The sequence below is a fragment of the Teleopsis dalmanni genome, chromosome X (genome assembly GCF_002237135.1).
Source record: "Teleopsis dalmanni isolate 2A chromosome X, ASM223713v2, whole genome shotgun sequence".
In the NCBI taxonomy this organism is placed as follows: Eukaryota; Metazoa; Arthropoda; class Insecta; order Diptera; family Diopsidae; genus Teleopsis; species Teleopsis dalmanni.
Window position 1 is genome coordinate 52758291 of NC_051848.1, and position 18355 is coordinate 52776645.

The 18355-nt window shown below is 22.6% G+C and overlaps 1 protein-coding gene across 1 annotated transcript; it reads right to left on the reverse strand.

The window, feature by feature from the left end:
- Window positions 1-15064: 15064 nt before the first annotated feature.
- On the reverse strand, window positions 15065-16931 carry LOC119689237 (dynein light chain 1, axonemal-like). Its single transcript, XM_038104022.1, has 4 exons — window positions 16575-16931; window positions 16124-16466; window positions 15391-16045; window positions 15065-15325 (listed from the first exon to the last, which is right to left on the reverse strand). The coding sequence occupies exons 1-2, from the start codon at window positions 16836-16838 to the stop codon at window positions 16185-16187; spliced, it is 546 nt and encodes a 181-aa protein (XP_037959950.1). The 5' UTR covers window positions 16839-16931; the 3' UTR covers window positions 15065-15325; window positions 15391-16045; window positions 16124-16184.
- Between the last annotated feature and the right edge of the window lie 1424 nt (window positions 16932-18355).

The window sequence follows — 18355 nt, forward strand, 5'->3', positions numbered from 1 at the left end:
CAAAGCGAAACTGAAACAACGCAATAACAAATTAAAAACAGAAAGTATTAAAATATTTTATTGTAATTAAATGTTTAAAGTTATTTTTAATTAATTAAATTTAAAAAAATAATTACAAAATTTATTTCTGTTGATATATGAAAATGATTTTTATGCAAGGTGGCGCACTGTTAAATATTTTTTTGAGTCACGCCCAAACAAAAGACGACATATTAATAATAAAAATAATAATAAAAATAATAATAAAAATAGAAAAACATTACAACAAAAACAAATAAATACAAATACATATACAAGAAAGTACCTATTTTTTAAGAACTTATTTTTTATTTAATTTTTTACTTTTAAATTAATTTATTCTTAAACTTTTACGAAAAGTTAGCATCAAAAAAAAATAATTATAAATATATTTAAATTAACATATAAAAATTATTAATATTTGTAGACAATAAAAAACTTTAGTTTTTTAATTAAAAAAAATATATACATTAAGTTTAGTAAATTTAGAACAAAATAATATTATAATTAAATTTAAATTAATATAAAAAATATAATTATTAAATTTAAACTTGTAGTTATTTGGTATGAAATATTTAATATGTATTGAAATGTATTACAAAACAAATATATATATATATAGATATATATATTATCATAATTGAAAAAGGCAAGTGTTGGTTATTGTTTCTTTTTTTTAATATTAGGTTTTAATCCTAAAAATTCATAGTAAAAATTAAAAGTAATTTTTTGAGAAGACACTGAAAAAATGCTAAAAGAATGTCAGTAAAATAAATATATTATTAGAAAAAAAAGGAAAAAAAATTAGGATAAAATGTAGTTAAAATATTGACGTTATTTAAAGTAATACAATAATTAAATTAATAATAATTAATAAAAAAAAAACTAATAGCATAAATTAAAAAATTTTTGTGTAAATAGTGTTGAAAAATTCCTACCGATTAATAAAAGTATTTTATTATTTCGTTAAAATAGTTTTAGCAATTTTTAAAAAATTTTGGATATTAAACGTAATTAAAATATTTATTAAAAAATAGATAAAAATTTTTAATTTTGTATATTTTTAAATTATATATTTGGCTTTTAGAGTTTATAAAACATAATCTTTATATATATTATGAGTAAATATTTATATATTTTGTACATACAATTTTGATTTTTTGTTTCTTTTTATTTATATAGTTTAACAAATATTTTTTTTAAACTTTCTTTTATTTTTTTTATTATTATTATTCATTTTTAAATATTTTATTATTATTGATTTATATTTATTTTATTATTTTGTAACAGCTTCTTTTGTTTTATAAATTTTTTAATTATTTATTCTGCATTTACATTTAAAAATTAATAAAAAGTTTTAATATGTATACATATTATGAAAAAAATATATATAACACAAAGTCTTAATTATCTTTTACAGACCATCAATTCTTATTTATGAATTTAAATATTTATTTTTACTAAATCGCCATTTTTCTTGTTTTGTGAATTTTTAAAATATATATATATATATATATATATACACATATTTTATTTATATATGCGGCATTTCCTTAATAATTTTTATATTTATTATTAATAAGGAAATGGGTCACATTTTTTAATAAATTTATTATTGCAATTTTTTATTGTTTTCTTATTTGTTTTTATTAAATACCTTACTTTGATGCATTATAATTAAAAATGCGTATAAAACATTACGAGTAAATAATATTTAAATTATTTGTATTATTTATTTATATTTGTATTTTTATTTATATTCTCTTTATTTATTTCGTAATTTTATTATATTATATATTTCTTTTCAACATCTCTTCAAAATTAATTTTATGTGCAACATATTATGAAGAAATATAAATAATGAAAATTCCACTATATATTTTATATATAATTTCTTTTATTTTATTTCCCAATAATACATCATATTAATTTTTATAATATTGTGATCTAATGTTGTATTTTTTTCCAGTAATTAATAATTATATAAATAATGTATAAAATATACAGAATCATTTATTATTCAAATTATTCAAATATAATACAATACTAAATTATTTTATAAGTAATTTTAGTTAATTTTTTTATTTTCGTTTTGGATTTTATTTTTCAATAACAAATATTTTTTACATATATTTTATAAATAAATTTTAATAATTTGAAAGAGTCGTTATACTTAATTACAAAACTATTTCAATCTCTTTAAATTATAAACATCAAAAAAATTAATTATTTAATTTAAAAAAAAAAATTTTTTAAGAAATAATTTTTTTACAATATATGAGATATTATACTTCATATAGGTTCTACTAATACTGCATATATAGATACAATATTTATGTATAGGAGATGCTCATGTGTGGACTCGCATTTAGCATTTAAAACATTAAATTAAAATAACAAATGTGTAATATTTTTGCTCTTCAGAGCAAATGACGTCAGAATATTGAATCATTATCAGAATCTTGCACCGATTTATACTTAATCATCCATCGAGTTTATAAGTTCGGTATGAATATCCTAATTCTGTTGCTTTATGACTTTTCATTTCAAAACATTTTTTAAAAAAGAATTTGTACTTCTAACTAAATTGTATAACTTTTATATTTCATTGTATATATAAAGAGATATTATTCATCCAGGAAACATAATTAAACTAAATCATATAATAATGAAAAAAATGCAACGAACTATTCAAATAAAATAAAGAAACGGTTAATTAAAGTGAATGTTATTAGGATATCCGGGAACTGAAGAATTGATTATTTAATAGAATTAATAAAATTATATTACTTAAGACTAAAAAAATAGTTTCCAATACAAATACATAAAAAAATATTCACTGTGAACTGAACCACTGCATCGGAAAATTTTCGGTACCGGTCCCAGCTTTGCAGAGTGAGAGTATGAAAAAAAATTTTGTTAAGTCTTTAATAAAAAATTACTTACTTAATTGGCCATAACACACCTGTTGCAGGGTTTCCGTATTTCCAGGCGCCTATGCTCCATGCGCGCATTCTCTAGTCTCGTACATCAAGTCCGATTGGTGCTCCCAGACAAATAAGTTCCGCATAAAAAAGTACAGATAAAGTACAAATTGTTGTTCAATTCTGTCGAATTTATATTATATATAATATATATGTATATTTATTATATTTATGTTGTATATAAATTATATATAAAAATGTATGTTATATATTACATTAACATAATATAATATAATATATTATATATATATTTTTAGAATTAAATAACTAATTATTTTCATGTGTTTAACTTAAAGAGAATAAAATACTTTTGTAATTAAGCATAACGACTTTTTCTAATTATTAAAATTTATTTTTAAAATATATGTAAAAAAAATTTGTTATTGAAAAATAAAATCCAAAGTGAAAATATAAAAGTGAACTAAAATTATGTATAAAATAATTTAATATTGTATTATATTTGAATAATTTGAATAATAATTAATTCTGTATATTTTATACATATATATATATATATATATATATAAATATATTATATATTCTGTATATTTTATACAAAAGCAATTATTGACTACTGAAAAATAGTCAATACAAATTATTGCAATACAATATTATAGAAATTAATATGATATATTATTGGAAAATAATATAAAGAATAATAAATTATATATAGTATATAAAAAAAATGTATATATATTTGTATTTATATATATATATATATATATATATAATTGTATATATAATTATATATATAATTATTAAGAGAGCACATGAAATTATGTTTGGAACAAAGTGCACTGCAATTTTAATGACATATTTATTGATATTTTTATATTATATCATTTTTGTTATTCAGTATATATATATATATTTCATTACACATATAATATATTATATATATATATATATACATACTTTTTATATTGTGTATACTTTTTATATTAACTTTTATGTATAAATGTAAATTTCTTGTTTTCAATTTTTTATTGTTAAATTTTTTGTCGAATTATTTAATTAAATGGAATTTTTTTTATATTAATTAATTATATTTTTTTCTTAATTTAATTTTTCAGTTATAAACTAGCTTTTTTATATATATTATTTTTAAAAAATATTTTGTTTTTTATTAGTTTAATTTTTATTTATTGTTATTATTGTTCTTTTCTTTCTGCACTGTCTGAAGCGCACAATATATAAATTTTTTATATCCAAAAATTTTTTAAAAGCAACAAAAAATTATGTATAAATTTATTACCTTTAAATTATTTCAACTTAAAGAAACAAAAAATATTATATATATATCGACATAAAAAGACTTAAAAGCAAAAGTTATTATGAAACTACTAATGAAAATCATATCAAATATATTAAACACGAAAACAAAGAACTAATTATTTTACTAAGAAGAAAACCAAATATATGTCAATATAAACAATTTTTAATTTTTATTTTTTGTGTTGACAAAAAATAAATTTATTTTATATATAAATTTATATACAATTTCATGCTAAGATATAAGTGAATTATTACAAAAACTCTACTCCACATATAAATAATATTTGTTTTACTATTAAATTGTATCTCAGAACTATGTAAATTGAACCATTATTAAAAAAATTTAAAATACAACATACGTAATATTAATAAACAATTTAATAACAATAATAATAATAATAATAATAAAAATAATAATAATAAGATTTATAAAATTATAAAAGTAATAATGTTATTACTGTTTTTTGCCGGATTTTAGTCGTTGCTTTTTAACTTTTAAATAATTTTAAAGTAAATAAAATATTTATTTTTAATTCTTTGTTAATTTTATTAATACAGTTTATTTATTTATATAGCTATTTCAATATACCATCTTGTGTTATTGAAAATTAATTTAATTTTGTTTGATTAAAATTACACCGATATATCTGTAGAAATAAATGATATGAACTAAATTTATAACTAAATTAAATATTTTTTTTTTTAAATTATTTAAAAAATAAAAAAAAACGTTTTAAAGCCCAGCAAAAAAAAAAACATAAATACATAAAATATCTAAATAAATACTAAATACAAATATTTATGAAAATAATAATAATGAAAATAATGATATGAATAATATAAATTATAACATAATATATAATAAATTATATGTCAAAATTATTTATTTAAAAAAGTTAATAGTACAATTGTTTTTCGAAAAGATGATTTTCTATTAAAAAAAGTTTTTTCCCTTTTGTTTTTTATTACATAATACTAAAGTAAAAAATAACAGATTTATATTAGTTTATTATTACAGAACATTTCGTGATTTTTTTTCGAATCTTAAAGTCACTTTAGAAATCGATGTACGCCTAAAGAAGCATATATAGTATTGCAAAACGTCAAGTAAATTAATATAATATATAATATAATAATATATAATAAATTTTTTTTTTTTTACAAAGGTAGAAAAGTTTTCTCTGTAATATAAGATCTTCTCTTTGAAAAATAAATTGTTCTAATTATCTATTTAAATAATTAATTTTGAAATAATAATAATTACGAAAATTATAACAGAAAAGAAATTAAATTTTAATTAATAACTATAATTATAATAATAATTATTATTAATTAATAATAATAATAATAATATTTTTTTTTTTTGGAAGGCTGGGTAACAAAAAATTTTTACACACACCCGCAGAAACATCTTACTGTAGGTAGTGCGAGGTTCATGCTAATCGTTGACATACAAAAAAACTCCCCTTTCCAGGAATAATAATAATAATATAATAATAATAAAAATAATAGCAAAATAATAATAATTAATTGATAATAATAATAATAGTAATAAATAATAATAATAATAATAATAATAGATAATACTAATAATACTAATGATAATATTAATAAAAATAATAATAATAATAAAATTAATAATAATAATATTAATAATAATAATAATAATAATAATAAAAATAATAATAATAATAATACTATTACTAATAATAATAATAATAAAAATAATAATACTAATAACAATAAAAAAAAATGATAATAATAATAATAATAGATACTTTCGCAAAGCCAAATTTGTAAAATTTAATTTTGTCAAAGAGAAAAAAAAATTTTAAATTGGCAAATATTTTAACTGAAAATTTAAAATATTGAAACGAATTATTAATAAAAAATAAATTCACTATAATATATAACAAATAAACGAATAAAATATAACAAAAATTTTAATTAAATTATTTAAAAATAAAAATAAATCAAACATATCTTTTTACATTTCAACTTTATGCTGTTGTTAACTTTTAAATTTATTTTAATAAAAATATTTTTTTTTAAGTAATAAAATTTTTTAAAATCTTTTTTCAAGTATATTTACTGTTTAAAAAAATATATTGAAAAATTTATAAGTAAACACAAACATTTTCTGTGTCTTAAACTTGTATAAAAAATGTCTTCCATTAAAATATAATTGATTATTTATAATTATATAAAACCAAACTATTAATTAATACAAAAACAGTTTAAAAAGATGAAAAAAAGAGAAAAATAAAAAGCCAATTAAAAAAAATGCTAATTAATGTAAATGTTAAGCATTCAATTTAAAAATAATGCATAAATTATAAATTATGATATATGATATATGAACATATATACGAAATTAAAATTGTTAATATAAATATTATTTGTAAGTTTATATATAAAGTAATGTACTAATATTTTGACACTGTGTGTAAAGGTAATATATATTATATATACTGTTTAGGTATCTGTAGGGATGTATGTGTGTGTACATAAAGTATGCATGATGTTTGATGATGTTTGCAAATGTTTGATGTAAAAATGTTTTCATTTTTTTTTATAATTTGCATATAACATATATTAAAATGTAAGTAAAAATTTAAGCAATAAGAAAACAATACATATGTATTCGGTAATTGCCGAATGTAGCATACACGTAATATATAATTGATTAGTAATTCCTGTAGAATTGCTTTACTCATACAACTAATGTAGTACATACATACATACATACATTTGAACATATCTCAATTATTTTGGCAACTTTATTAAATAATAATTTTTTATTCGGAATAGCAGTAAAGGAATATTAACGAATTGTTAAATAATTGTGAAAATGAATTATTTTTAAATGAGATCTTTAACAAAAGATTAAAGATATGTATATTCCGTATTTTATCTTTATTTTGCTAGGCTAAGAAGCTGTACTTACAAACCAATCCAGGCACTGAAATATAAATCAATAAATTTTATATAGTCTCAACCATCTTTAAACATCACACCCCAGGGTGAAGTTTGCCTTTTCCAACTTTTTTTTTCAATCTTCTGTGCTTTTCGTTCACTTTTCCAGGTTCTTTACTTTTATTACAGAGCAATATCAGTTCAAGTTGGTGTTCTTCACCTCCCATAATTTCCATCTCAAGACTTACTGAATTCATTTTAAGTATGCCTGTGAGCATTTATGAAGAGGCATCTGTATCATCGACTTGAGATGTGTTTTTGTAATTTCAATAATTCAGCAATGTTTCTTATTGAGAGAACTCTGTCACTTCGCCTTTTTTAATTTCAGTAACCGCATTATTTCTCCGCATTATTTCTAATTAAGAGGCCTCTATATCTGAGACCGTTTTAACTTCAACAAATTAGATTCGTTTCTTATTAAGAGGCCTCTTATCCTTATATTTTCTTAACTTCACGACTCAGCAATGAGTATAATTAAGATACCTCTTTGTATGCGTCTTCTTTAAACTTTAAACATCAGCATTTTATTTCAATAAAAGTTCTCTTCACTATTCTGATCATTTAAAGATCAGGAATCCAACAGAAATTTTCATAATACCTAGATACAAAATGGTTTGCTAATAAACTTTTTAATAATATATTAGCAAATAGGTATTTAACAATATGAACATCTTTACCCAGTCCACCTTTCTTATATTTTCTGCATGTTCTCAGACTTTTCACTGTTTTTATGCATGAGCTATTTTTTGTCAAGATGGTCGCCAGATTCTTAAGCTCAAACTTCCTTTCTTGTAACAATTAGCTTATTGATCACATTTTATCAAAGCTATTTTTATAGTAAAGAATTTCACTGATTATGTCGTTGCTCACTTCTCTTCCATATGTTGCAAAGTACCGTTTACCAGATTCCATTTGAGACTACCTCAACATATCTCATAGTTGGAGCTGTTAGGACACGGTGGGTAACTAAAAAGTTCCTTAAAGAGTTATTATTGTTCTTTAAAACGGTTACAATAGAAATTGACATGTTCTGCGCAGTTCAGACAGTATGTACTACCCATCAAATATAAGCTGTGGAGATATTCCGGAAAACGTTTGGTACCACTGAGAATAAGACGATTATTAATATAACCAAGTTAGTATCATTCACTCTGTAATATAAGAGATAACATAGGTCTTAGTGGCGCCAGATAATGTGATGGCTATATGGAAACTTGTAGTATGCATCAAAAGATGTGTGAGAAATAAGTCTATTTTTTGAATATAAATTGATTTGGTTGATTGTGTGTCACACATAGACCTATTAGGTCTTAGTGGCGTCAGTTAAAGCGGCAGCTCTATGGAAACTTGTAATATGCATCAAGAAAAGTGTATGTAACTTTGTGCTTAACTTTTTTATTATGTAGTTAAATTCTAGACTTAAATCAATCAATAAGACTCCTAGCAATTTATGTATACTTCTTTCTTCTCACCTGTCTGCATTTTCTGGATCATTGCAATCTTAACTTTAAACCCATATTGAAATGTTAAAAAATGCACAATCTTAGTATTGAAGAAAATATTTTGTTTTGCTCTTCAACACGCCTAGGACTATTGTTATATGGATTGTATTGTTTCTGCAAAATTTTTATATTTCACCGTGTTAACGGTGTTGTCAGCTTTAAATTTTCTTCAGAATAAAAAGAAAAATATTCTTAAATATTTTGTTGGCGATATGTAGTACAGTTTCATGGTTATGACACCACTAAGTACGATTTATTATAAAATAAAAAAGTTAAAACAAAATTAAGAAAAAATAAGATTATTATATGTATATGTGGTAGCAACTTAGCCTATGTAAAACAGATTATAAAGAAAATTGATAAAGATTGATTAAGATTGATAAAGAAAATCTATTAAAAATAAAATAATAATTTTCATTAAATTTAATTTTTTATAAAATATTAATATTATTTTTTTTATTAATATATACTTTTAAATATATATATTAAAATTCAAAATTTAAAGTTATGTCATGAACTTATTTTGATCATAGGTGTTCACAAAGCATATAAAATTTTTAAATAATTTTTAAAAATTTTCAAATCAAAATATTAATTTTTTTAAAATATGTTAATAAAAATAAGGAGTATTCGAAAATAATTTTAAAAAAATTTTATAAATAAAACTAAATTTCATTCATTCATTTCCTAATTATAAATAATATAATTTTATAGTATATATTTTTTAATTTAAATTTTATTTGCCTAATACAAATTACTAAAAATATTACTTAAAAATTTTTACTAAAATTGTTGCCATGTTATTATTATCTTCAGAGAAGAATTTACTAAGATTGAATATATATAACATATTTACATATATATACACATATATATATGAAAAGAATTTCTTGACATTGTACATTACATCTAAATATAAATTTAAATAAATGTATGTTAAAGCAGAAATATATAACAACAATTAATAGTAATTCAAATATATGTATACATATATGTTCATATATGTGTATATATTTATATATAAAAATTGTTAGCTAGTTCATGTTTTAAATATTAAAAAGTCAAAGCTCAAGTACGCATCTAAATAAAAAATAAAAAAAAACTAAACAAATTTTTTTTCTATTTACTGTGAAAAATAAATCTCTTTCATCTCTAATTCAAATATATAAAAATATACATATTACATGTATTTAAATTAATTTTTCCACTCTTTTCATTTTTAATAAAATAAAAAATTTATGATAATGCAAATGTATACCATATAAATATTGTCAGATTTAAAAAAAAATTGTTTCTTTTTAACATTCTTAAATTAAAAACAAAATACAACATAAAAATAATTATTATCAAAAATTAAAATGAGAAAATATACATACATATATATAATAATAATTGTCCAAAATATTTGTTAGAAATAAATTATATGCTCAATTGCATAAAAATATATATTTGGCAATTTATAAATTCTAAACAAGAAAAAAAATTGATGAAAAAAATAAATAAAATTTATTCATTAAAGAAATTAAAACAAATTTGAGAAAATCAAAATTATATACAAGCATGAATTTTGCAGAAAAAAAAAATAATGATATAAAATCTATTATATATATTACTACATGTTGTATATAACCATTTCGTTTATTCTAATCGTTCATTTTTAAAAATTTAAAATACAATATAATATGTCAAAATACTTACGTGTGGCATCACCTTTTGCCTCTGGACTAAGTCTATGCACAAAACGATATGAGTCTAGAGAGAAAAGCCATTAAGAATTTAAGCGACTTAATCATTGCATTTAATAGATCGTTTCATTTTGATTCTTATTACAAAATGATTTTCTCATAATTATATTATTCTAATTTTTTATTATTAAAATATGTGTATTATATACTTTAAATAAATTGTATATCAGATATATTGGCACCTACTTTATCAATTCCAAATCAAGATTTTTTTGTAACTCAACTCAAGTTATATATAGAAAATGACCGACTTTCCACACTTTAATGACAACAGGCTATATTGATGTGACAGCGGTTATATATATCCAAGCATTTAAGTCAATTAAAGACCCTTTTCTTTGAAGCTGTTTCTATCCAAGCACTTAAGCCAATTTAAGACCCTTTTCTTTGAAGCTGTTTCTACTAATCCAAGCACTTAAGCCAATTTAAAACCTTTTTCTTTGAAGCTGTTTCTACTAATCATGGAACTAAGAAGTTAAGTATTTACATTAGAAATGCATGGGTTTTCATTGGAACCTAAATATCTATTATGTATTCGTCATGAATTCATCGTTGTATTTCTTTAAGTCAAACTGTCTCGTTAAAGTGTAGCATACAATTTATATACAATTTATAATACATTATCAAGTATTATTTCTTCATACGATTTAAGATGTCTGTTTAGATACCCGCAAAACTTGTAGCACGTCTTCTATTACAGTAGAATCCCAGTTTTGTAAGATGGTAATTCAGTATTTAAAATTTACATAAATGAATCAAAATGATTTTAATATTGATGACATAGATATTTTCTTCTAAACCATATCTACAACAACTCATGGGTCCAGATAGACTTTAGTATTTATAACTTACCGTACCTTAACCCATTCTAATGCTTTATAATCTTTAATTCGACATAGTTTCTGCCAGTTATGGAGTCAGTGAGAAGTTGTGTATTGCATACTATAAATGAATCAAAGTACGTCTTATTTTGATGCTACATAGCATTTTATTCAAAACGATTAAAAAGTTTAAGTTCATATTAATAATTTTCAAAAAAAAAACCTTTTTGATACTACACAATCTTTTACTTGACACCTCTCCCACTACACATAACCCGAATGATGTTCAGTATTTATAATTTTTATGAGCTCTACTCTACTCTACTCTCTATACCTGCAAACGTGATCTATAAAAGAAGCTCTAAAGCAGTGTCAGCCTAAAATTCTGTACTCTGCAATATTAATTCGTTTGTTTCTATATTAATTTTCTGGATTAAGTCTGAATTTGTAGAGTTGAAATATGTGGGCTATGTCGTTTTTCGCTCAACTGTTGAAGAGAGATCTAGCCAATTCCTATTGTTTTGGCACAAAAGAGAAATATCTTCACAATTTGTGTATACCCATTAATTTGGAACGCCTATTTTAAATTAAAGAGATCAAAAATAAGTGTTGACTGCTCTTTAATAAAGACTTGTGGTTATAACAAAAAGAAAATCACGTTTTCAGGAAACATTTAAAGAAAATATGTGAAAATTTATAATAATTTTAACAGAACTGGGGATTATAGATGTTAAAGTAATAAAAAAGAATTGGGCATTGTAGTTAAAAGTTCAATTACAGAGAAGAAGTATAAAGTTTTTACGAAGTGTGCTTTATAGAGATAATTGTTTGTCTTGTGTTAGAACAAAGAACGCCACATCCCGACCTATTAAAATGAATATATCTATGGTACACAAAATAAATAAATACTGTTTCTTCTTTAAAGTGGGATATCTTTCGCTAACGCCCTGAAAAACTACCTCTTCGAATTGTCATTAATGTAAATTAATTTCTTAATTATTATATTGTATGTATTTCGCAATTTATTTAATATATATTATATACATATTTTTTTTCTATATATAACATTTTAAAATTTTTTATTTATTTTATTTTTTTAATTTATTTTTTAATTTTTTATTTATTTATTTAGCACTTAATTTCTTTTATTCTTATTCATTAATTGAAGTTATTAAATACGTTTATGGTATAAAGTGATCATATATATTATGATTTTTGTTCATAAACAAGCAACCTGAGGAGGAACGAATTGCTTAACGAAAGAAAGTTAAAGATTTAAGTGGAGTAAAGAAAAAAAAAATATTTTGTTAATGTTGAAAAATTTAAATAAATTACACAAAACATTCAAATTTGCATATAACAATGTTATACAATAAAAACAAAATACATACAAACAACTTAAAGAAAATCATCAATTGTAATATATACTCACACCCAACACAAAAAATTATGTATCACTATATATACATATGTATGCATATTACTATATATGATATATAGTGTATATACGTATATACTATATATATTATATATAGATATATATGTATATACCATATATGATATATAATATATATATATATATAATGATACCAAATTATAATATTCACTCATGTAACCATGGCTTAAAATCAATATACAAATTAAGTACTTCGAATTAGAAACAAATTTAATTATAAAATTTTACTATTAAATGAAACCATTTTTTATATACATTTTATATTTATATATTACTCGTATATACTCAAAAATGTATTTTAAATACAAAAAAAAATTGAAAAAATTTTGTATACATAATATTCCACAGTTCACACATGCACACATACATTTTCACAACAAAAACAAAAAACTAATAATAATAATAATAAAAAATAACAGAAGTTTTTTTCCTAAATTTTTCAAATATTTCATAAAAAAAATTTCAGACAAAAAATATATTTAATGAAATACAAACCAAATAGTTTTTAATATTAACGTTAATACATAAATAAAATTCATTACTACTATATGTATATATATATATAAATATATATATATATATATATATGTATAAAATTTATGTATTATATATATATAATATACATATATACATATAAAAAAATTATGTTTAATATACATATAATATATATATATATAATATATATATATATATATATATATATAAATATATATAAAATTTAAAAATTCATTACTTGCTAAATTACTTGCATTACTAATGAAAACCACAAACCAAAATAACTACAACAAAAAATCCATTATATATAAAATAATATTATATGATATTATAAAAAAAAAAAATTTAAAAAGTTAAAAAACTGAAGAATAAAAAATTTTAATAAAAATTAATATATTATTGTACGAATATTATTATTATTATTAAAATTATTATGATCTTAAGATATGAAAATAAAATAATAAAACAAAACAAGAAATGAAAGAAATTTAAAAAGTAAATAATGATAAATAATATATATAATTAAGAAGTTAAAGCTGAAGAGGAAGCAAAAATGAATTATAATTTAATAAAAATTAATAAAAATAAATAATATTGCGTTTGAATTAAATGAAGTGGGTTTCAAAGCTATTGACACGAATGCTTAAACACAGATTTAGTGAATATGTATATAATAAAATCTTATTTTTATTTATTATTTTTATTTTAATTTTAAATAAAACTTATTATTTTAAGATAAGTGGCAGTGTGGCAGACTATGTCTGCGCTGAAACCATTAGGATGTATCAAGTATAGATCAAGACGCTTGGAAGTTAGGGATGCTCAGTTAGATGATATTGACTTACAATTGCGAATGATGGAGGCTCTACTTAAAAAGAGGTCAAGATCGGACATCGATATTAGTGCCGTTGATGATGATGATATTACGTATATCAAATCTATATATATAGGTATATATATTGTACTTTGCATTCTATATAGTATATAGAAGAAAGTGTTTAAATTTAACTGCAACTTTTCACAACACTGTATTTTACTAAATAAAATTTTACTGAACATATGTAATTTTATGAATGTAATGTTAGAAAACAATTTAATTTTTCGTATTTATTTAGAATTTCCTATAAGATACCTTTAGCTTGAACTACAATTTTGTAAAATTTTGCAAACATATCGTACACTGTATAAATGTTAATCCGAGCAATCTTCACACATTCCAGTAAAAGGGCTGGCTTAGAAAAGCCTTAGAACATTGGTTTTTCCTAATGGCTATAAAATATGCTACCTAGACGACGAGTGGGTCTGACGTGGTGAGAATGGAACTCACTCTCAAACAAAATAAATAGTGGAAGGGTATTTTTTGTAACAATGATAAAAGACAAATTTTCTAAAGATATAGATTGCCTGTACAATCGATTTATGTACATTTTCTTAAGTTATATCTGCATACGGCACTAAATAATAATACATTCTCTAGCACAAAATGTAATAGATCTTTAAAGATAAATGACGCACTTAACCGTTTATAGTAAACGTCAAAGCAAAAGCTGTAAGATCCCCTATCAGATATCACACACTCACTATAGATTTCAACAGCTCTGATAATATTTATCATTTCAGAGAAGATAGCCTTGCGCTCTTTTAATTAGCTTTTTCAGCTTGAATATTACTTCTTAGTATTTCTGTAGAAGTCTTTCTCTTGGGACAGGGGCAAATCATTGTTCTCCAATTCGTTCTCTTTCAATTTTTTAAAGCTGTTGAATTAAAGAAATTTGATGAATCGATCAGAAGAATGAATTCAGAAATTATTCGATCAAGTAAAGAATGTCGCACTTAGGCTCTCAATTTATTAACAGAGACATAAAGTTTGGCAATAAAGGTAATAATAGCCAATATAATCGGTTTTGTTCCTTCTTTCTATCAAGCTAATTATTTTTTGTAACAGCGATCAGACTTTGCTCTATTTGTTCCGCATTTTTAATTTGAGCTCTAGTTTTCCGAATAACTAATGCCGCACCTTCTTTCAACACGTTTCTCTAACTTGTCAGTTTCACTGGAATATATTATGCCTTAATATTTATTGGCGTTGAGCTATTCGAAATCTCAATGAATAACTACCTGTGATTTGTAGTTCAAATATACCGGTACTGTTGTGAAGGCTGCAGATGTAACTAATCACGTAATTCACCATATCGATGATACCGAAAAGATTCCAAGAACAGTCGGGTCTACATTCCGGAGCCAGTCGTCATCAACGACGACCAAGAATCGTTCAACATCCCCCAATGGGATGGGACCACAAGCAGGTTCCGGCGGGTTACAACAACAACAACCGGTATCATACTATTATCAAAGAATCTAAAATCTAGATTTTTTGCTGTTACGTTTCAATTCCATTATAAAAAAATCCTTACAGAAATTTAAGAACCACATGTTTCCTCTTCTCAATGCATTTCTTCAAACAACAAAATCAGCTGTTGTTTAGATTCTGCTACGCGTTCCAAATGAGAGCAGTTTGTAATTGATTAATGTTGAATCAGACAAATTCAGCTTACTTATATAAATAGAATAAAAAGCTTTATAATTCTAACAACTTTTCTTTATTTGTATTAAACAATTACGTCCAAATGTTCTTCTTTTTATCTATATTTAAACTATTACCACCAGGGAAAACTTATTGTTCGTTATAAATTGCTATATATGAAACCAACAACATGTCTGACTCACTGCAGAATGAAGACAGTTTTCGAGATAGGATTTCGCGTTATGGATTCTATTATTTGAGATTTAAATGAAAATTTAATTAGGGCTTTACATCAGTTCATTAATATTCAGAACATTAATTACTTACCATATTGAAGAATCACAATTTAAGCTCGTTAACTTGGGTTACCACTCATTACTGTTGCTCTCTAACGTATTAACGGATCACCATCTAATGTCGTTGCTCTGGGTAGACGCCTTTTTACCTCAGCTTTGTACGCGTCATCAGTCAGGGTTTCTTGTAATGGATTTCCAACAAAAGAAATTGCTTGCAATGGTGGAACAGCCATACGATTAAATTCCATCCAATCTTTAACATTATTATGTGATACATAAAATACTCGTAGTATTTTCATCGCTTCAATTGGTTTTAAATTTTCAATTAAATTATAACTAATCCATAATTCCTCTAACGTATTGGCTAATGTCTCCTACAGAGTAAAAGAAGAGAAAGAGAAAATAAAGAGAATAGAAGAGAATAAAGAGGAAATCTCTGAAAATTTCTAAAAATATTTGAAAATTTTAATTCATTCACTTACAATACCAGTTAAATGTTTGATTCTATTTCGTGAAAGGGCAAGTATCTTCAAATTCGTTAAAGAGCTCAGACCTGTGATTTTCTCAATAGCATTTGTGGAAAGACTAAGTTTCCGACATTCTTTCAGTTCACTCAAACTGGAATCCATTTTTTCAATCGGTGGCCATTGCAATTGTAGACTGACGTCATGAGCTTCAGATGCAGCTTGTTTGAATTTTTCTTGCCAATTGGTGATGGCCTCTTTTATTGTTGTGGGTTTAGACATTTTCAATTAGACATATAATTTTGATGTGTTCATTATGACTGAAATAAAAATCTTAAACTTTGTTACTTAAATATATGCTAAAAATATATGTTCGTTTCTATTCCATGGTGAATACATTATAAATATTTTAAAAATTTGACATATTCCACAAAGGAAGTAAGTTTTAAATGTAGTTACTAATATTAAGCTATTGTGTATATTTTAAATGCAGAGGTCGCTATTTATATAGTGATTGTTGGTAACGCTAAGTATTGATAAATACCAATTAATATTTTCACAGGCAAGTTTCACATTTTCGACATTTTTGTCCAATGTCTTATATTAATCCAACTCCGTCATTCTGAACTGAGGCAAAATTACTCGTATCGACGAGTACCTCCTCTCACTCGCTCGAAGGTACCTCACGTAGCTACACAACCGCCTGACATCTTACCCCCTATCATCTCACCTGCGGATTTAGTCTAAGCCTTGCTTGATATATATTAAGAACTATTATAGCTATTATTTATATAGCTTAATACAGTCCAATTGCACCCACCCACATATCTACCCGTTTAATTAACCAATGCTAGAAAATTACATGGGGAACGAACATTTCCTCAGAAAATTTATATCTTGTATTAATATTGTATCAAATGACACCATACATAAGAAATCACATCCACTATATACATAGAAATTGTATTATTACTTGTATTACTTGTATAGTAATAAGGTGGTTTAAAATAGCATTAAAATTAATATTTTTTAGTACTAAGCACTAAAATTAGTGTTAATTGTCTTAAGTGCAAGAACCATGTTATGTAGAGAGTTATGATCATGAGAAACTGAAAGAAAATCGATCAAACTTTAATGACAGTATCGACGCATTCTGTAACTTATCACGTTGGTCGAAACAGAGTTACTCACACTAAAAGATATTGAAATTCACACCTTTAAGAAGTATAAACATATATACATTTTTATGTGGATATATAAGCATATTAAAATTTGGGTACAAGTTGTCAGTTGTTAGTTAATTCCAAAAATCGCTGGAGGAAAAATAAAATTGGGTATTGTTCAGATAATAACTACTTTGTGTTACTACTACGATATCTATTCAGAGTTCTAGCAATTCGATAAAACCATAATCTTATTGAGAGCTTAATCTTTGTCTAGACATAACTAAATAGTGATATGACAGTGAATGTTTTAGAAGCTTTCAACGATTTTCCATATAACAGCTTTGACTAAGAGTTTTACTAGACTAGACTTCTTAGTGTTTATCTTTTTACCGAAATATAAACAAAAGAAAAATGAAGAATTTAATATTTTCTGGACAGTACATTACCATTTGTTTTTTCATAATTAATTGTTCAAAGAAATCTTATAACCAATTCCTAAAGATGAATAATTCTTCAATACGACAGAGCGATCTCGATATAACTCAAAGCGAATTTTTCAGCACTCAAAATATCGAACTGAGAGGTCATTTATTCTAAAGTGCAGATATGTCATAAAACGACTTCTTGTCGTTC

Bases quoted from the DNA above. Each gene is read 5' to 3' on its own strand.
- LOC119689237 (XM_038104022.1), bottom strand. From the start codon at position 16,838: ATGTCTAAACCCACAACAATAAAAGAGGCCATCACCAATTGGCAAGAA. The intron at 16,467-16,574 runs GTAAGTGAATGA...TTTACTCTGTAG, and splicing joins TCAAACATTTAACTGGTATT to GAGACATTAGCCAATACGTT.